The sequence below is a fragment of the Netta rufina genome (genome assembly GCF_964035555.1).
Source record: "Netta rufina genome assembly, chromosome: 2".
Taxonomy (NCBI): Eukaryota; Metazoa; Chordata; class Aves; order Anseriformes; family Anatidae; genus Netta; species Netta rufina.
The window spans coordinates 158,937,061-158,958,651 of record NC_140124.1 but is presented as its reverse complement, the minus strand read 5'-3'; the positions used below and the strand labels follow the sequence as shown (position 1 = coordinate 158,958,651).

General features: G+C 43.6%; 1 protein-coding gene across 23 annotated transcripts in view; it reads right to left on the bottom strand.

The window, feature by feature from the left end:
• Window positions 1–21,591, bottom strand: part of SCRIB (scribble planar cell polarity protein) — a 115,243-nt gene that overhangs the window by 6,236 nt on the left and 87,416 nt on the right. For 12 of the 23 annotated variants that reach the window (XM_084282428.1, XM_084282430.1, XM_084282441.1 and 9 more), the window contains 12 exons: window positions 20,258–20,308; window positions 19,610–19,651; window positions 18,622–18,750; window positions 17,173–17,280; window positions 15,259–15,418; window positions 13,604–13,772; window positions 9,979–10,068; window positions 9,478–9,666; window positions 4,478–4,642; window positions 3,655–3,794; window positions 3,216–3,253; window positions 2,293–2,367 (listed from right to left, as the gene is read on the bottom strand). In XM_084282428.1, coding sequence (XP_084138554.1) covers window positions 2,293–2,367; window positions 3,216–3,253; window positions 3,655–3,794; window positions 4,478–4,642; window positions 9,478–9,666; window positions 9,979–10,068; window positions 13,604–13,772; window positions 15,259–15,418; window positions 17,173–17,280; window positions 18,622–18,750; window positions 19,610–19,651; window positions 20,258–20,308 — 1,356 coding nt within the window. The remainder of the gene's footprint in view (window positions 1–2,292; window positions 2,368–3,215; window positions 3,254–3,654; window positions 3,795–4,477; window positions 4,643–9,477; window positions 9,667–9,978; window positions 10,069–13,603; window positions 13,773–15,258; window positions 15,419–17,172; window positions 17,281–18,621; window positions 18,751–19,609; window positions 19,652–20,257; window positions 20,309–21,591) is intronic. The other 11 variants (XM_084282436.1, XM_084282425.1, XM_084282437.1 and 8 more) reach the window with 7 other exon arrangements.

Genomic DNA, 21,591 nt, shown 5'->3' with positions numbered 1-21,591 from the left:
CAAAAAGCATAAAGACGATTTAAAAGGAGTAGAAACATGGGAGGGGAGCAATGACGTATTTCTTTGAGAGTCTTGGATCCTAATTTTGTACCTACACTGTTCCCAGGCCTAGCTTCTTAGGCAAAAACAAAATTTTTCTTTATTCAGGTGTGTATAGAGAACTGACATGGGATAGAAAGTGCTTACATCCCAACAGGTGGCAGAGACAGCTCTGGAAAAACGGCTAAGTGATAGCTATGAAACTGTACCAGTTCCTGCTAACATTAAAGACTTCACAGAATGAAGCCTGTTCCAACAACCAACCAGAGCTGTCTGTAGTTCACCGGGTCAGAGTTTCTCACAATGAGAAAACAACTTTGCTCATGGTCATAAACTTGAGGTGGCTTGAAAATCAGCACTACTCTGGGCACTGGAATAAATGTCCCGAGTACTGCTTACTTCACTCAAGTAGAAAATTTAATCTAGCTGAGTATAGGACTTCAAGGACAGAAAGGTCAAAGTACTCTGTAAAGGTACTTGTTTGCATCAAAAATGGCTGCTTTTATTACTTCTACTATTCTTTCTAAGTTTGTACATAATACTTACACTGAGCTCAACGCTTCCGAGCTATACAAATGTTTCAGAAGAACTTAGTATTCCACAGGTTTAATAATGACAAATTTCTGAAACTTTTGGCCACCATTGATCAAAATCTTCTTTTAGGAGTCTTCTTGTTCAGCTCAAGAACACAAGTAGAAACTTAGTTGTAGGATAAAGAATGATGGCTCTATTCACTTTTATGGAAAGCATTAAGAAGTTTCACAGCTGTGAGAAATGCAACAAGCTCTCATTTACCTATAAATTTTGCCTATAAATTTTACGCATAAATTTTTATGCAAGCAATGAAATTGGTGAGGGTAGGAAAGAGTGGGAGATGATCTCAGTTCATTGAGTGACTTAGAAATAAAGTGAATGCAAGGTAGAAATCATGTTCTTCATGAACAGCAGAGAGCAGAACATAGGGAACTGTGTTGACTTTGGCATGTATTGCTGAGGAACATAGTGCAGCCAAATAGCATTGTGCTGATCCAAAGTGACTGACAGTTGCGTGACTATGGCCACTGCACTGCTGTGAGAGGTCCAGAGGAACTGCCTGATGACTTGGAGGTGTAGCCTTATCACTTAGAGGTAACTTCTCAGCTGCATCAAGACACAGTGCTGCACTATGACCTCAGCAGAGGTTTGGGGAAACTCAGGGAGCACAGGGCTGCCAGTGGGGCTTGAGTTGCCACTCCTACTCTCTACTCACTTACTTGGTACAAAACCTGGACAAGTGTGCACCACAATAGGGAAGGGATTCTTACAGAAAAAGATCAATGACTACGAAGGGCTGGGCAATACAACCAGCAAAAGCTGTCAGCCAAGAATATGAATCAAATGTTTAACTGCCTGAGATTCCTCAAACTAGAACTCTGCTAAAGTCAGCCTGGTAGTGGGAAAAAGACCTTTTGGGACCTGGAACATTTGTGTCATGGCAGCAGGTTAAAGCCTAACATACCAGTATTTGCTAGCTTCCCACACACACTACAAATGTCAATGCAGGTATCTGCCTCATTGTCTTTTCATAAAGCTAAAACAACAACAACAAAAATACAGATGTATAGTATCTGCTCAAATCATCTGTCACGTGCAATCAGTTAATGGCTAAATCAGACAAATGCAGAAATAGGCAGCTCACATGAACGACAAAGCAGCTTAAATGACATGAGGACATAAGCTTTTTTCTCCCCTAAAAGAATCTTGCCAAGGTGCTCATGCCCCAGACTTGATGTCCTCTTACCACTATTACTTCATAATTAATCTACAGAAGCATTACAGCATAAGACAATTGTCAACAGCTGCTTCTTGGGCAGGATGCTAGACACATTCCAGTTTGAAGTTAACATTAACTCCAATTTGCAACTTCTTGGCAATTATTTCCATATTTTTTTCTTCCCTTTTAGTTCTCATCTTTCACTTAATATTTCACGATCAGTTAAAGTGAAGATGTAGTTACTTTGTATTTGAAAAGGCTTTCACACTATTTTTAAAACTGTCTGGTGCAACTTTTTAACAACTTGACTGAAGTCTCCAATAATCTCAATTATAAAGCATGGTCAGTTGCCATTGCCACATACACAGCGACTCTGAAGAGGACTTCCTCAAGTCATTCAACCTCTCTTCTGAAGGTCATCACTTCAGGTGCAGGCAATTCTATCACATCAAACACTAGCCCATCCAATAGATGGCAGAAATTCAGCATGCAGTTTATACCTGGATTTCGTAAACAGGTTTGGAGGAAGGAATAGCAGCAAATTCCCGGTAGTCAAACTTCTTTTCAGACATGGACTAGAAGGGACAGCAAATGAGAAGAAACAGAGAAGAGAGTAAGGAGAGAAAAATGGATGGAGAGAGAGCAGCACAGTGAGTGATCTACGCAGAGCTGGAAGCAGAGCGTCTCAGTTATTGACAATAGTGTCTAGATACAGCCTCTGAAAAAAAAGGCAACTCGTGGACATGGTCTTTCATCTGTTCTGGTTTGAAGACAGGTGGTCCAAGTTGCAGAGAAAGCATGTGCTCTAGTAAACTGCACACACAAAACAGGGTTCTTAACGTAACCTAGTGTGTATGGAAAAATCAGTGGCAAGATTCCTGATAGTTGTAGCACAGCTGGTATTTCAATTTGGAGTTGTCTGTATTGTGTGACCTTAGGCAAAGCTAGGTCCTCTTTCTGTGCAGCTGCTCCCACCATTCTGTGGTCTTACTGATTTTGACAGTTCTCTGCAACAATGTCCTGCTGCATTTATACAGTGGTTAGAAAAAGCAAGATGTTGATTTCAGCTAAAGTTCTCAGTATTATGCTATTGAAGAGACAAGGGGGCAAAGTCTCTAAAGTAAAAGGCTTTCTGAACATGGAGATAGTGTAAAGGAACCAAGAAAGGGATGAAATAGTAAAACAGAGAAATGGAAAACAGATGCTACAGAGTAGCTGTAACAAAGGGGGATGCCTCTAGCAATCAGTATGACAGAGCTCCATCCACAGTGCCCTCCTCTTCACAATTCTGTACATCATGCAGCCAGATTCAGATTAAATGTTTAAATAGGGATCCCATTGTCCAGATTCACACCCAAGGTGAGTAACTGAGAAACCCCAGGATTGCAGGTGAGAGAACATAGGCAAGCAGAATATGTCATACCAGCCTTCCCGGTGAAGTGACGTTCCTGGGACTGCAATCTGCAAAGGATAACACAAAAACATTATTTAGTGAATGTCTGTATTATCTGCAACACATACACACACAAACCTGCACATTCCACTTAACAGTATTTAAGTGTGATAAAAGACTAGACTCAGGGAAGACACCGCAGTCTCAAAATAAATGCCTCTCTCCTTTTTAGTCACAATGCTCCTTTTAGTTCTGCTCTGGTTCCCTGGAACCGTAACTCAAATGTATTGGTCTCTCAAGTTTTCTACATGTCAGGATTATCTCTTATGCTGAGAAATGTCATGAGCTTAGAAGGCACTTCCAACTTTAGCTGAATGAAGAAACTGCTTTAGCAAGTCTGTTTTCAAGTAAGTTAAACTACAGAAGCATTAACTTTTTTTCCTCAGAGATATAGATAGCTGTACAGTACCTTCCAGTGGTGTTGGTGATGGGGTAGGAACAGGTGAAGGTGACTCTGCCAGCTGCTCCAGAGTGCTGCGTTTTTTCCCCTCCTTGGACTTGGCAATGACCATTTGGGCTTTAAGAGCATCCTGTTCAAGGGATTTCATCCTGTCTCAGAAAGAAGGAGGGAGGGAGGCATCAGATATTGCCTTGTCTGTAAAAGATAATGCCCTCTTCTGTGCCCAGCAACTGGACCACAGTCAACAAGCTGAGTGCAGAAAGGCAGATTAAGTACTTTTGGTTCCCTGAGGCAGACAGATTTTCAAAGCAGGAGAGAACAGCTTGGTTTGCTCTCATCAGACATTGCTGTCCTGAAACACACATGCTCACATGTGTGTTGAAGAGACAGAGCCTGGAGCTAAGCATCAACCCAATGTGATGCTGCAGGCCTTCTCAGAGGTGCCATATAGGAAGGAGAGCAACCCAAATTAGGAACCAAGGAAGGGAATGGCCAGGACTCAGATGAGTAGGATTTGTTTCACTCTCCTCTTTGCTCTCAGTGTGTTGCATCTTAACCCTCTTATGTCATTAGGAGATTATGAAATACCTAAGAAAAAGTACATTCAGCCCTCAGAAATGTCTGCTCCCACCCAACCAAACAGACCCAGCATCCCCCCTTCATTCTCATTAACTGTTAGTAGTCTGTGGGACCTTAGAGAAATGAATACCAGCAACAGCTAAAAATCTTCTCCCTGCCCCTAGCAGGTCACAGGTTGGTGCACTGCATTAGGATGTGGGGACACAGACAGGACAGTTGAGCATGCAGCCAGCAGGGTTGGGGCTGTGCACACCTGGATTGGCTTCCTGACCCAGGGATTCTTGAGGCGTGACTCTGCACTGGACTAGACATCTGAGCTGGCCTGGCCCCGGGAGCAGGTGCCCACTGTCGGGACTGGTACAGCTTCCTGGCCAGATCCTGCTCGTACTGTTTAATACTGTCTTCAAGAGTTGAGGATCTGAGGAGGAGGAAGAGGAGGAGGAGGAAGAAGAAGAGAGGGAGGAGGAAAAGGAACAGGAGATGATGGTGATGAACATTACAGCGGACAAGCACAGGGAAAGAAAGAAGCAGATACATGAACATAACCTGGCAAGGGGAAGTGTGTGTCTGATAATAGGCATAGCCTTGATTAAAACAGGCTCCTATATATCTGATCCTGCCCAACACCAACTGCTGTCTTAGAAGCAGTAACCTGCAGAGGGCAATCTGGGATGATGTGCCCACAAGTGTTAGCCTTCAGAGTCTAAGTAGGCGGCCCTCCTGGGAGGAAAGGACTAGAAACACTCAGCAGACCAGTGGAAATGCCCAGCAGGTAGTTCAAAGAAGTGTGTGCATGTATGAAGCAGACTGAGGGCATACAGGACATGAGTGTGTGTATGTGCATGCACATTTGATCACCTCTGTACATTTGCATACAAACATCTGACCACCTTTAGCATGCACCTTTTTTGACCATGATAAAATGGGATCATGGAATCACAGAATATCCCCAGTTGGAAGGAACACATGACAATCATTGAGCCCAGCTACTGACTCCACACAGGGCAACCTAAGAGTTAATCTATATCTCTGAGAATGTTGTCCAAATGCTTCTTGAACACCACTAACAGGCTTGGGACCATGACCATGTCTCTGGGGAGCCTGTTCCAGTGCCCAACCACACTCTCAGTGAAGAAGGTTTCCCTAACACCCAGCCTGACCCTCCCCTGTCACAGCTCCATGCCGTTCCCTTGGGTCGTTGTCACCAGAGAGCAGAGCTCAGCGCCTGCCCCTCCTCTCCGCTCGTGAGGAAGCTGCAGGCCACCATGAGGCCTCCCTTCAGTCTCCTCTTCTCTAGGCTGAACGAACCATATGACCTCAGCTGTTCCTCATACATCTTCCCCTCTAGTCCTTCAACCATCTTTGTTGCCTTCCTTTGGGCACATTCTATTATTTTTATATCCTTCCTATATTGCAGAGCTCCAAACCGCACACACTATTCAAGGTGAGGCCACACCAATGCAAAACGGGCATGCAAATTATGAAGGGTCTATTTGCCGCAGGCCCTGAAACACTTGCAATTGCAGAGATGAGTGCATCCATATGTGCACATTGGGAAAACTGCCAAGATGCATTAGGCCTCGCTGTACTGCTGTTCCCCCTCAATATGTGCCTGTACCTTCTCAGTCACACTCTTCCTATGGTACCACTGTCAGCAGCTGTGTGCACTGAGAACACTTATGTAGCACGGTCCTCAGTGTGTTTGTCCCAAGAGAGGACAGGGGAGTGGGTGTGTGGGGGTGGGGTGAGGATGGGGCGGCATCACATGTCCTGTCAGGGCACTGATGACACAGGGAGAAAAAGGAAAGCCCAAGATGGTGTGAATTGATGGGGTCACAAGTGACAGCACACAGATCAGAGAACTGGAAAGAAGCAGAAGATAGAAGATTAGAAAGAAAGTAATAAAACCAGTGGCATGCACTTAAAGAAAATACAGATTAGTGAGGCTGCAGCACCATGTGCAGGGCAATCCAGTCCTCCCTCCCACATGTGGTGCTGCCTGGGGACCTCTGGAAACAAGACATGAGCCCCAGCTGCCATCATGTCATTGCACTTGCTCTAGCATTTACAGAAGATGGCTCCTAAGACCGGATCTGTGAGATCTGTGGTAGTAGGGGACAGTCCATCCTTGTCTTACCAAAAGGGGTTTAATATGGTAGCTGACTGTTTCCTGCTGATGCCAATAAAAGCAAGGACTTAACACTACCCAAAGAATCAGCCAGACACTTCTTTTGAGAGCTGAATAAAAATCTACACCTTGCTCTCAGAAGCAAAGTGAAGCTGAGAAGCTGGTGTGCGTAACTTCAAAAGAGTTACATGGAATCTAACAGCTCAAAACCAATGCAGCTCCAAGCAGCTTCTCCTCATGCATTTTCTTAACTCTCCCTTCCCTAGTTCATTTTCTGTGAACAAAACATGCTTAAAAGGCATGAAGATATGATCTATCTCCTGCCAAGAGTGGACAAAAAAACTATACTCAACACTCACTAAGCCTTCTATAGTGTAATGTAAAACTTGACTGTAATCTAAGCAATTTCAACAAATGCCCAGCTGACTCAAAAGGACCAGCAGGTGTATGGCAATGTTATAGGAGCAAATTATGTGATCAGTAAAAAAAAAAAAAAAAAAAAGTTGTTTATTCCCATCATTTTTCAGATTTCTTTATCTGCTAGCAACAGTAACAAGATCATGTAAGAACACAGACTCCTCAGGCAAGTGATGTACATTCTGTGACATAGTAGAGTCCTTGTAATGTCTATGTTTTCAAACGTTTGAACATGCAATGTCACGTTTCTCCACTTTATATCCACCATAAACAAGGCTTTTATTATAGAATTACCTGGACATGTTAATGTTTAGGCTTTGGAGGAATTTGAGCTAATACAGCCTGCTCCAGCATATAAGGAAATATGCATGGGAAGTGGAGGTGTGAGGGAGATAAAATCATAGAATCAATCATAGAATCATAGATTGGCTTGGGTTGGAAGCGACCTTAAAGACCATTTAGTTCCATCCCCCCTGATATGGGTAGGAATGCCACCTACTAGACCAGGTTGCCCAGAGACTCATCCAACCTGGTCTTGAACACCTCCATTCACAACTTCTCTGGGCAAACTGTTCCAATGCCTTACCACCCTTGAGTGAAAAATTTCCTTCTAACACTTAATCTAAGTCTCCCCTCTTCTAGTTTAAAACCCTTTTGTCCTATTATTTTCTGCCCAAGCAAAAAGTTGCTCTCCATGTTTTTTATAAGCCTCCTTTAAATACTGAAAATCTGAAGTCTCTGTGAAGCCTTCTCTTCTTCAGGCTGAACATCTGCAGCTCCTCCAGCCTGGCTTCAGAGGAGAGGTGCTCCAGCCCTCTGATCATCTTCACGGCCCTCCTCTGGACCTGCCTGAACAGATCCACAGCCTTCTTGTGCTGGGGGCCCCAGGCCTGGATGCACTATGGTCTGTAACCACATACTGGTTCTACAACACCTGCCCAGTTTCTAGCCCTATAATACAATGACAATGCCTCTATTGTGGCAGGCATTGTTCATGAACTTTCTTCCATGTGTCAGTATTTTTGTAAAAGGGTTGTTCTTGCCTTAATGTGAAAATACAGAACTTCCATTTGCAAACAATGCCTCCTGACAAGTCATGACACAGAAGCCATGGGAACTACAACAACTAGAACAGGAGTGTGATGCCAAATACAGCAGAACATTCAGCAAGTCAGAGTAGCAGACAGAATTCCATAGTATCTGGAGCATGAGACAATAGCACAGGAAGGAAGCAATCCTGTCAGAGCACACTGTGGTGAAATCCTGACTCCTCGCTGTACCTGTATGTAGACACCCCCATGTCTGGGGTGCAGGTGAAGGAGAGATTGTTGAGTATAGATTCACTCAGATTGGAAGGGACCTCTGAAGGTCATCTGATCCTAAAGCTGCTCAAAGCAGGGCCAGCTTCAAAGGTATAACAACCTACATATACAAAGGTATAACATGCTACAAGAAGACAGAAATCACTCTCTTCCAAATTAAGGTTTTGTGTAACAGGTAGGCTTTCCAGTGACTTGATCAGCTTTCTGACACTGCAGGGTAGTGCACTGAAATTAAGGCAATGCTTCGGGAAAAAAAAAATCATCTGAGACAGACCAAAGGGATTATCTAAGGCAATGGAGCTGGAGCATGCTAAGAAAATTCCTCCTAAAGGACAAGAGCCCTGGTACTGTGAACATTAGTTGAACCCAGCTCAGCAAAACTATAACCAGATTCATCTGTTATATGATCAAGTAACAATGGGAAGATGTGTACCATTAAAACCCTAGATCAGCATACATAGTCAGCTCTCATCATTGATAATTCTACTATACATTTCTTCATCCTCAGAGCCTCAGAAGAAGGCAGCATTATTATAATCCAAATCTAATCACAAACACTGATATTGCTAGGTGGTACAACTCACAGTATTCCCTCCAACATCCTATCTAGCAGGCTGGCAACGATGAGTTGCAGTCATGTTCTTCTAAAAGTTCTCACTCAACCCCCCAGAAAGACTGCTGCATTTATCATCTGAATGCCTGTTACAGGAGCATTCAGGAAAGAAAACTATAATTTGTTACAGGAGCAGCTTGACTAATTCTTGAAAGGAATTATATTACACAGTAAGGGCCTGGACTAGCCTCCAATCTAAAGATCTGAGGTGGGAAGACCTCTTTCAAAACAAATTTTTAATCACTCTCACATCTCATGGAACAAACAGCTTATGTGGATAAAAATGTCCTCATCTTGCTCATTTCTTGGCTTCAGCTAGTCTACCAGTTTAGCGACACTGAATATGTGAAACGCTCTTTCTGTTTCTCATTTTGAATGGGTCACCTCACAGCTTTGATAAATACCATCATTCCTCACTTATTACAAAAGACAGGGGGAACTCTGTGCTGAGAGGAAAGAGATACAGTCACCATCACATAAAGCTGTTTGAGTTTTGTATTTTATAAAACTCAGTCTTCATGACTGTATGAGCACTGTTGAACTATAAGACATCTCACTCATGTAGCTGTCAGAAGCAGATGAACTCAGCCAAGCAGTAGATGCTTTGCACTGTTTGAACAGAATCAAAGTGCAACTACATCCTCTCCCAGCTTATGACATAGGGAGGTTTCTTTGTTTCCCATTTTTAACACCATGGATTCCAAGACATGCAGCAGCTCCCCTTTCTCTGAACTAGCTTAGTGAAGAGAATAGTGATGGTTCATCTGTCTCACCGTGCTGCCCTCCACATTGCTCGTTTCTCTGCCTCCAGAGCACGACGTTCTGCTGGAGAAAGCTCCTTCTCTTGACTGCTAAGGAGCTCAGGACTCTGCATTCGCAATCGCTCCTGGTGCCGCCGTTCAGCTTTGGCTGTCCGCACAGGTGCCACTGGATCTCCTGCTCCAAGATTTAATGGACTCAACCTTGGCAGAGAGACAAAAGCGGTGAGAAACAGGCAGGCCTGGTTCAGTACAACTCTGTCTGCTCTTCTCAAGGTGAAATGTGATGATCAACATCCACAATCAACTGTTCTGTACCACAATTAGGTCCGAGGGTATCATCTTGGGGGATGGAAGGAGGACACAAAATTAAACTTCTGCTAAGAAGCTGGTTCCAATCAATTTCCCCTTTTCCACAAAATTCTTCCTTTCACACCCTGTATTTGCTAAAAAGTAGGAGTCACCTGCTCTGTCATCTGGCAGTTTCTACGCAAAGGACATTGCTCATCTACTTACCCAGATATAGAGTTGGTTCTCTGTTCAGGCTTCATTGCCTCTTCCAGTGAATTCCTCTGTGAGCTGTTGTTCTCATTAACCTCTGAGGACCTAGACCACAAAAGCATGTCAGCTAACAGTATCGTAGGCTGGCATATCCAAAGAGTATTCAGAATATCCAAGCTCTAGAATGCAGTAACTAGTTCAGTTTGAAGACACAACCCTTAATGCTTTTGCAGAACAGCTTTTTTTTTCCATTGCTGCAAGCATTTTTTTATTGATTTCATAACTGTTCATGTTCTCTACATTCAGTTTTCCTCATTTTTGCCAACCTCTTCTCAGTGGTTTGTGGGGATAGGACAAGGGGCAATGATTAAAAAATGGAGCACAGGAAGTTCCACACCAACATGCGAAAGAACTTCTTCACGGTGAGGGTGACGGAGCTCTGGGACAGGCTGCCCAGGGAGTTTGTGGAGTCTCCTTCTCTGGAGATATTTAAGGCCCATCTGGACGCCTACCTGGGCAGCCTGCTCTAGGGAAACTGCTTTGGCAGGATCAATCAACTCAGGATCAATCCTCCTGAGTTGTAAGTGAATGCATGTCTGGGCTAGGGACAAATCCTGAGAGATCTCAGAGCCATGATTCTCATTGCAGCCACACTATGCACACTCTGCTTGACACACTGAGGATTTATGCTCATAAACAAACTGCTGCATGTCAGATCAGCTGAACTGTAGGTCACACAGCACTGCTTTCCAGAGGTTAAGCACATGCCCACAGTCACCGCAGCTCAGCTGGCAGTCAGAAAACTTATTAAATGTTTGAGCCCTTATTGTTACTGCTCAAGTTTATTTTTATTAAATTCCAGTTTCTGTTTCAGCATGACAAGAAAAAAAATTTCAAGATGTACACATCTAGATGTACACACCTAATCCATTACCTCTGCTTTGTACAAGCATGAATCAAAAGTCTTATATAAGTCTTATATAAGCGGTTGCCTATTCTTACACAGGTAAGCACTGTAAGCTTGAAGCTGAACACATTCTCAGAGCCTTTCACTGTTAAAATCACTGCTGGCTGAGCAAAGCAATCTGATGGAACCAGGCTTCCTGTTCTCTAGCCTCCCACATTTCAATATGAAAAAAGTAGGGATAAGAAAGGCCTTTGTATCAAACCAAGCAGCTGGTGTGCATTTGGCTGATGTCCTTCTTTAGAGCTGATGAGTAATAGGCTAAGGTCAGCACAGAAGGTGGAAGATTCTCAGTGCATTCATCATGTGAGAAATTGCTCAACAGAGACTGGATAGAAACAATGGAGAGAAATGAGATTCAAAAAAGAAAAACAAATATGAGTGTTTTCAGCCTCTGTAAAACTGACCCCCAAAAAAAGTGTTTGGGAAAAAAAATACATTTGTAACACAGACTCAGAAGAGAAAGCCATAGAATCATAGAATGGTTTTGGTTGGAAGGGACCTTAAAGATGATCTAAATCCAACCGCCCTGCCATAGGCAAGGATACCTCCCACTAGACCAGGTTGCTCAAAGCCCCACCCAACCCCGGCCTCGAGCACTTCCAGAGATGGGGCATCCACAGCTTATCTCGGCAACCTGTTCCACTGCCTCACCACCCTCAGATTAAAGAATTTTTCTTATATCTAATCTTAATCTACCTTCTCCTAGTTTAAAGCCATTACTCCTTGTCCTATCACTCCACTCCCTGACAAGGAATCCCTCCCCAGCTTTCCTGTAAGCCCCCTTTAGATATTGGAAAGTTGTTAGAAAGTCTTTCCGGAGCCTTTTCCCAGCTGAACAACCCCAACTCTCTCATCCTGTCTTCACAGGAGAGGTGCTCCAAACCCCTGATCACCTTTGTGGCCCTCATCTGGACTTGTTCTAATACTTCTGTGTCCTTGTGCTGTGGACCACAGGGCTGAACACAGCACTCCAGATGGGGTTTCACGAGAGCAGAGCAGAGCACAGAATGGTTGAGGTTGGAAGGGACCTCCGGAGATCACCTAGACCAACCCCCCTGCTCAAGCAAGGTCACCTAAGACCTTGGAAGGGACCTTAAAGATCATCTAATTCCAAATCCCTCCCACCCTCACCCCACACAAAACAGGCAGGGACACCTTCCACTAGACCAGGTTCTTCGAAGCTCCATCCAACATGGCCTTAAACACTTCCAGGGATAGGGCATCCACAACCACTGGACAACCTGTTCCACTGCCTCACCACTCGCATAGTAAAGACTTTCTTCCTTATATCTAATCTAAACCTACCCTCTTCTAGTTTAAAGCCATTATTCCTTGTCCTGCCGCTCCACTCCGACAGAGTCCCTCTCCAGCTTTCCTGTAGCCCCCTTTAGGTATTAGAAGGTTGTTATAAGGTCTTCTCAGGCTGAACAACCCCAACGCCCTCAGCCTGTCTTTGTAGGAGAGGTGTTCCAGCCCTTTGATCATCTTTGTGGCCCTCCTCTGGACTCATTCTAATACTTCCGTGTCCTTCTTATGCTGGGGGTCCCAGCGCTGAACACAGTACTCTAGGCGAGGTTTTTTTGAGAGCAGAGTAGCAGGGAGTATCACTTCCCTAGACCTGCATTTGATGTAGCCTAGGATATTGTTGGTTTTCTGGGCTGTGAGTGTACATTGCTGGCTCATGTTGAGCTTCTCATCCACCAGCACCTCCAGGTCCTTCTCCTCAGGGCTGCTCTCAATCCATTCTTCACCCAGCCTGTATTTGTGCTTGGAATTGCCCTGGCCCAGACAAAGGACCTTGCACTTGTTCTAATACTTCTGTGTCCTTCTTGTCCTTGTGCTTGGTCTCATGAAGTTCACTAGATTCACCTCTTGAGCCTGTCAAGGTCCCTCTGGATGGCATTCCTTCCCTTCAGCATGTCGATCATACCACACAGCCTGGTGTCATCAGCAAACTTGTTGAGGGTGTACTCGATCTCACTGTCCATGTTGCCAACAAAGATGTTAAATAGTGCTGGTCCCAATACTGACCCCCGAGGAACACCATTTGTTACTGATCTCCGCCTAGACACTGAGCCATTGACTGCATTGACTCTTTCAGTGCAACCATCCAGCCAATTCCTTACCCACTGAGTTGTCGATCTGTCAAATCCTTGTGTGTCCATTTCAGAGACAAGGATATCATGGAGGACAGTGACAAATGCTTTGAATACGCTCAGGCAGATGAAGTCAGATAAGGACAAATCCAAAGGTGGGTGCTGTAGTTTTATTCTAGTTTTAGTCTATTTACCGCAGCCTTATTTTTATTTGAAGTTTTATGAGAAGCCTTTTCTCATTCCCCAGCTCTGTGCCCAAGAATGAGAAAACAACATCAAAACAACATGGAGAACAAGTCCAGGAGAACCAGGAATCAATACCCTAAAAAATCAAAGCTAGGTCCAGCACCAAGGCTTATCACAAGTTATCTATCACCAAAAATCAATGGTTCTACATTCCAAAGCACAGAGCTGAAGAAGGTATTCTTCTGAAAAGAAAGAGCTGGAAAAACAAAACCCCATACTGTGTGGTTTTATGTTGAAGCTGAGATAATATCCAGCCTCTTCCCTGAAAATTACTGATGCTGAGACACCTCTGACACATGCAGGTGGCACTGAACTATCAGTCTTGTCTTACCGAGTTCCTGGAGGCTGGATGCTCCTTCCATTTAGTCTCTCAATCTTGTACTCAACTCCTTCAATGATGACACTGGACTGCATGCTCATTTCAGGCACTTGTTTTATCATCTCATCCTCTTCCACTTCTTCTTCCAACAGAAGGGTACGTTTCTGCTGCAGCTTTCGAGCTGTCAAAATAATACAGGCACTTTTAAGGGATATGGTTTAGTGGGGATTGTTAGTGTTAGGTCAGAGGTTGGACTTGATGATCTTGAGGTCTCTTCCAACCTAGAAAATTCTGTGATTCTGTGATTCTTACACCACAAGACACTCAGTAAAACCCCACAAGGATGAAGCCTCTATGCAGAACTTATGCTCATCATCCCTTCAAGTCTGTGCTCTTCACCATTTCCTTTGTTTCTCCTCCACTCCACTAATGTTTCAGATGTAATTGCATTCCCTCAGTTCTGCCCTCCCTCATCAATAAGCCTCCACTCCTAGAGGCTTATTGTAGTTTAACCCAGCAGGCAGCTAAGCACCACACAGCCATTCACTCACTCCACCCACACAGTGGGATGAGAGAGAATACTAGAATATGAAAAAAAAAAAAAGTGATGCAGAACCACGCACTGACTGACACTCCCTAAGCAGCAACAACCCCCCACCCCATTTTATTGTTCCACATGACATCATATGGGATATCCCTTTGGTCAGTTTGGGCCAGCTGCCCTGGCTGTGTCCCCTTGCAGCTTCTTGTGCACCTCCATCCTCCTCGCTGGCATGGCGGCACGAGAAGCTGAAAAGTCTCGTACTAAGTGTAAGCATTGCTCTGTGGCAACTAAAATATTAGTATGTTTAAGTATTATTCTCATCCTAAATCCAAAACACAGCATCGTACCAGCCACTAGGAAGAAAATTAACTCTGTCAACTCTATCTCAGCCAAAACCAGGACTGGAGTGATGAGAAACCCTCTCCTCCTGGCACTGAGTCAAAGGGAACCATTAGGCAGGCAGGTAGCTGCACAGGACCCAAGAGGAACAGGAACAAAAGGGGCCTGTGAATAGGCTACTCTCCGCAGGCAGGTGTTCTGACCAATCTACTGTAACTTCGAAGTTAATAACAATGCTTGGCCTCTTTTATTAAATGTTTTTAAAATAAGAAAACGCAAGTGGAACACTTGTGCAAGTAAGTGTGCCTAATTCAAAACATGACTAGGGATCTTTATGACAAGATTTAGAAATTTCTAAAGCTGTAGTTTGTTGGCAGTGGTAGCACAAAACAGCAGAAATCTTTGGGTAACTGCTAGAATTGCAGAGATCCAGAGGATGTAACTGATGATTTTGAAGTACTTTACTGGGATATTTCATCTTGAGTAAACTAAAATTTCATTTATTATCTGGGCAATCTTCACTGTGAGATTTCTCTTCCCCATTTTTTTTTTAATTCTTGTACTCATAATTGTCCTGATTAGAGGTTGTGTTTTACACAGTAACAGTGGAGCAGCCAATAAACGCATTCAAGTTCACATATGTCAAGCAGTTACCAGGCCTTTTTAATAACCACCCACACACTTTTGCAGGTCTTGGATTCCTCGCGTGTGTGCTATCTCATGCCTCCCATAGAGGTAGGATTCACTTAACAGGCCAAATTTCCCTGCACAGATTGAAGCATACCTTCTTCTTCCTTCATTTTCTTCAGGTCATCCTCTCCTACCAAGGAGACACGCTTGGGAGGCTTATCCATCTGCTGCTGCTTAACCTCAACTTCAAAATACTTCTGCCTCTCGCGGAAGGATCGCTGCTCGGGGCTGTGCAGTCCACTTGGCATCGGCACCTGTGGGAGATGCACCAGCACTGTCCACAGAGTGACCAAACCAAGGCTCTCTTCCCATACCACCCTGAATACCGCCCTGTGTGTGCCCACCCCACTCACATGCTCCATACCCACACCCTCCTCCTCCTCCCCAGCCCTTCAGCGTGTACCCACACTGGGATCCTGTCTCCACATCCACAGTCCCGAAAGCCTGAATCCTCTTTGAGTCCCTGTCCTAGTTCCTGCTCCAGTCACCAGAACTCACCTCTAGGGCAGTTTTGGATTTCTCTGTGCTGGTCTGACCAGGCAATTTCTACAGAGAAGTGGGCACACTCTAAAGAGAGGGTTTTCTACCATCACTCCTCTCCCAAAACTAAGTGTCAATGATGCAATATAAAACAGCAGCAGTCAGGGACATCAGCTGATGGACTGGTTCACAGAACAGTCACAGAATTAACACAAGGCAAGGCTGCTTCAGACTTAGCAATTGTGAGTAGTGGGCAAAGAGGATTTAAGTTAATTGAGGGATAAACAGAAACAGATGGTGACAAAAGTTTTCGATTTTAAAAGGGCAGAAACTGAAACTTAAAGGGAAATCAGTGAACCAAACAGGAGCAGAGGGCTTAGCTTAAGATGGAGGCTTAGATTTTCTTTAAATCAAATATATAACTAAGTAAAATTTATTTCTAAGAAGTGGAAATTTCACTATCAGGAAGAAAAGAAAATCTTATTTAGCAGAATAAAATAATAGAATATTGGAAGAGTAGAATTACAGGGAAAAGAAGAAATTGATCCACAAAATCCATCTGTGAACCAGAAATCAGAAACTGTAAGGGTAAGGGTAAAATGAGAACTGCCAAGAGCTATTAAAAACCTCCCCCCTGCAGATCACCGTTCAAGAATTCTGAATGAAAAAGACCCAAGCAACTCAAAGTCCAACAAGCATCTTTTTTTAATTGACTTGTTTGAGTAGGTGGACATTTATGTCTAAAAGATAGCTAATATATTGTAAGAATTAAGAAGTAGGCAAAAACAATTTGAGAAGCAGAGCCATTAGTCTAATATAAGCATTGTAAAAAGCTCTAGGACAAATATTCAAGGATGAAAATACAACATGAAAATAAATGGAAAAAAATACAATGAAACAGATGCAGTGAGGATTAATCTAACACCCTCATTTGATAATATAAATTTGTAAACAAAGAACTGCAAAGATCTGTAGTCTTGAGACTACAAAGATCAGTTTTGTGACCAATCTTTATTAACATTTGCATTGCCAAATTTGAATCAGAAACCAAGGATGCATGAAAAAAGTTAATGAGTGACAAAGACCAGAACACAGATTTCCAGAAATGCAGAGTTGTCAAAGGTCTCTGCACTTTATTTCATTCATCCACTCCACTGAATGGAGATAAGCACTGTTAAAATTCAAAAATTTTGGAATAGCATCCTGGAATGATAGGTTACTTTGGGGAGGATGAAAATAATTTAATTTAATAATACAAAATACAAGGTGAGCTACTTCAGGATCAATAATTGCTTCCTAAACCATGATACAGCAGCTAGAACTTGAGAAATCATCTGTGTACAAGGTGAGTCAAGACATTTAACTCATGAACCTTGTTCATCCTCAACATCACACACAGCATATTTCTTTGGGGTAAATAAGTTGCTACCTCTTTCCTACTCTCCCACTTCCTGTGCTCACTTGCAATGTTTTATCTTCCGTGTGTTCCAGTGTTTGGGCAACATTCTCCCCAGTAAGCACTAGTTACCTGTGTCTCGAGCAGAGGGTGTGACAAGGGTACTGCTGCAAAGGTCTTGTATGCTTGCTTGACATTGATGGGAATCTCGTCAGGAGAGGGTGGTGAAGGTGGCTTTGGCTAAAGGGACAAATACAGAATTATAAAAAGAATCACAGATTTATAAAACAACAACAACAACAACAACAAAACAAACAGAAAATGAGGGAAACACTGCAAAATCCTCAGCCTGCAAAGCCTGGAATACAGAAGGGACAGCTACTGCAGCCTTGTACAGAAAGGTGAGCAGTGGACACTATATACAGCAGCATGTGTAACATAGCCCCATTTTATTTCTTGGATGGTGGAGGACTGATACTTCTGGTGGCACAGATCCACCCTGACTTCACCAGAATTTTGTGATGGATCTTTTGGCCAAGGTGCCAGACTTCTCTCTTGATCCTTAAGGATTTCCAAACAATTCAACTAGAATGCACTTACTTGAATCAATGCGCTTTGGATGCTGGAATACAGCAGATACACAGTTGACCCACCCTTAGAATTGAATTAGCCAATTTTAGTCTACTAGAAAATGGAAGATAAGCCCTGGCTTTATCTAGTGTTTCTGACTAAATGAGCCTTCCTTGTCAGAAGGGATCATCTCATCATCAGTCTCATTCTATTTATTTTGTATTTTTTTTCCCAGTGGCTATTGTACTTGTTTCTAAAATGACCAGTCCATAGTTCTGCAGACTTCAAGGCTAATGGTCACAGCCTCCTAAACCAGTGGCAACCCACTCAGGGATCAATAATCCGGAGAAGAATAGACTTTGATCTCAAATCTTCCCTTCACTTATTCAGAGAAACATCTGTAATTTGCTATATTTTCATATAGGTTTCAATAAAAGGGAAGAGCTATATTACAGGTACACAAGACACGACAATTCTTACCAAGGCAAAGACCAAAATACCTAATCTTTCTCTCCCATCAACATACATCCCAGATAAAAATAATATTTGAAAAACAACTATTTGCAAATCAAAAAACTTACTATCGGTGAGATGATACTGGCTTTTGCTCCAAGATGCAAGACATTGACAGAAAAGCGTTCTGAATGATTTATGCCTCAACAGAATACAACAGTTCATAAATAAAGATTTAAAACTAACTGCTATGAGGATTTCGGCCACAATTCAGTTTCAACAATGCAAGATTTTTGAATGGAAAAGTGAAGACACAAGGCAGGCTGGTGAGGCTCTTTTATGTTAGAAAGCTGAAGGGGACATATTGACTTGGAGAGTATGGGTTCTTAATCAGGGCATCCAGTCTGACGCAAATTCAAAACCAGCTTTAACTAAGGCACATGGATCTTTAAAATGCAAAGACACCACTGGGAGGCTGTGTTCAGCCTACCCGCCAGAAAAAGTGGCACTAGAGCAGCCTAGGACAAGCTTAGCAAGAAAGAACTGCAGGCCACTTACAGAGTTCTGGATACTGGAGCACGGCTCAGGTTGCTGGAAGGGATTGGGGCTGTCCCTGTCCTCCGAACTATGTGAGGCAGCATTTTGACGCACTCGAGAAAGAGGCTGAATGACACCTGGCTTGGTCTGCTTGTGTCAATATCACATAGTAGGGGAAAAAGCAGAGGAATGGAGAGAGAGAAGAGAGGCAAGAAGTTAGGGGAGCAAGGTGTCTCTGGCATGCAAGTGAATAAGACAAATCCATGCACCTGAGCTCAATTCTACTCATTTCAAATAGTTCAATTCAATTGAGCTACTGAAGCAAACACCAAACACAAAGCAATGCCTCTGGTACAAGTACTTTGTACAGGCAAAGAGATTGCGACAAGTCAAGGTGATAACAGAAACAACAAAGAGAAAGCCCAGGTCACAGGGAAGAATCTGCCATAAAAGTGGCAGCTACAATGGTCAGAGGGGTACGGCACAAGTATGTTGGAGCTGGGCAAATGTATGCGTCATGAATGGGAGATGCAGTTGGGAAATCAGTGATAAATGAGTACTGGCAAAAGCTGGAAGTGCAAATGAATAGAGAACCAGCTAGGCCTCCAATTAGAAATGCAGACACAGATAGGAACAATGAGTGGACACAAAAGTCTGAGATTTGACCTAGATGCCATCACTGCTGGTTGTTGTGTGGAAGTGAACAAAACATCACATACTAAAAAGATTAGGAGCAGAACTTGAATAAGCCAGCAAAAACACAAGTGAAAGCTGCAAGTGTAAACAGGAATAAAAACTGCAAGAACATTTGCATCAAGTTATCAAATTAGGAATATTTAAGTGCATTTGTACAAACTTGATGTATAATGGAGGACTGAAGGAGAGTACAAGAGCCAACATGGAAACTTACAGGGCTGAAAGTAAGTACACACAGAAGGAACAGGTAAGCTCTATGCACTGCAGAATGCATAAGGACATTACAACAAAGTCTCATAACAGATGTACTTACTGATTTACTATCATCCTGTGATGCAATGAAATTAATGGAAGCCTGAAAACAGAAATAAAGGTGTAAATGTGAAGACCAAGCCAGAACCCTTTAGCTAACCCTGCTCCATACAAAAACAAAAAATATACAAAACTCTTCACCCACAACCCTCTCCCCTGTACCAGAGAAAATCTGAAGTTCCATATCAACCCCTCAAATACCTTCTTCAGGTGGGGAGCCCATGTCCAGAGCCCTCCCACAAGAGGAACTGCTCCTAGTTCCTCTGTGATGTGAGAAGGCACTCACACCTCTCAGTGCATCTCCATGCATTGACCCCCACCCTCTCCTTTTCTGCTCCAGCTCAGCTGATCCTGGCCCTTGTTTACATCCCCTGCACTCTGCACTTGCTACTGCACTCGAGCAAAGCCATCAGCACCACAGCTTCTCTGCCAGAAAGCACTCCCAGATGCCAGCTCATCAGTGTCTAGTGGGAAAAGCCTTTCATGCCTTGGCTGGCTGCTCTGGGCACTGCTCTCTGCGTTGAGCCCGCGGTGCACACCAAGACCAAGAGCTGGGGAGCGCAGAGCTGGCGGAAGATGAGACGAGCAGCGGTGCCAGGTGAGAGCAGCACAGAGCAACAGCACACACTGCACACCAACGGGCACTTACAAAGCGGGTCTCCCTGCCTGACAGGTGAGCAGGCCGAGTGGCTGCAGGTGTCTGGAGAGAGGTAACGCCAGAGGATTGCCAGGGGAGAAAATGGAGAGAAAATGAAGAGACCAGGGTTCCTGCATGAGATGCTGAGACAAGCACCTTTCCCAGCACAGAGACTGTAGTTACCCAGAGCTGTCAGTGCCCCCTGCAGGTCCTTGCTGCCTGCCGTGGAGGAAGTCCCACTGCCGTCTCCCATAAATGTATGCCCAACCCCACCACAAACAGATCCTTCCCCCCCCAGCCTTGCTTGCTCCCCATCAGAAGCTGGCAGAACTCAAGGCCAGGCAACACCATCACGACACCAGCCTCTGGACAAAGGACTTGACTTCTCTGAATAATTCTCTGAGCTCTGAAATAAGCCTGTAAATTCAGGTTTGAGTACAAGATGTCAAAAACAATGAATTTACATTAAAACTAGATGGAGACAAAGAATTAGAGATGCCATTTCTTGGAATTTCTACTTTTGAGCAACAACCTGAAGGTCAGTCTCCTGAAATCCCAGAAAACATGCAAGCCACATCTGGGGGACCCGTTCCATTTTGTGTAACATTCACTGTCCAAAGAGAACTAAATCTACCAGATATACATGTAATCTTACCTGACATGCAGGAGACTGCTGTACAAGGCTTTGATTCACAAAGTATTAAATTAAGTAATTGTGACAGAAAGCTCATGTCCATAACACAGGTGGAGAACACCACTAACTGGAGAATACCACTAGACTAATGCTTCACTAACTGTGATACCAAAGCATCTTCAAGAACCCGAGTCACTAATTTGTAACAAAAAGCATTGGGGGTATCACAAAAGCTGCCCATGACACATTGGAACTAGGGACATTCTAACCAAATGCTAGTTTAATTCAAAAAAACCCAACCCAACCCAACCCAAACAAAAACCACCCAAATCAACAAACTTGCAGTGACAGTACTCAAACATTGAAACATTGGAGATGGTGTCTAGAAAGATTTGGACTGTCTGTCTCTGAAGGTGTTCAGAATTTGAGTGGACATGGACCTCTGTAACCTGATCTAATTGGGTCTATTCCAAGCAGTCTTAGTCCTGAGGTCCCTTCCAGCCTAAATCACCCTGTGAACAGATACAGGGCCACCCTTTGAGACCTGCGCTTGTTTTTTAACTGATGTTAAAAATGAGAGCTGATGTTCTTTAAATTCAGAGTAAATTAATATCACAAAATCATAGAATGGTTTGAGTTGGAAGGGACCTTAAGGATTATATAACTCCAAGCCCCCTGCCATAGGCAGGGAAGTCACCAACTCAGGTGATCA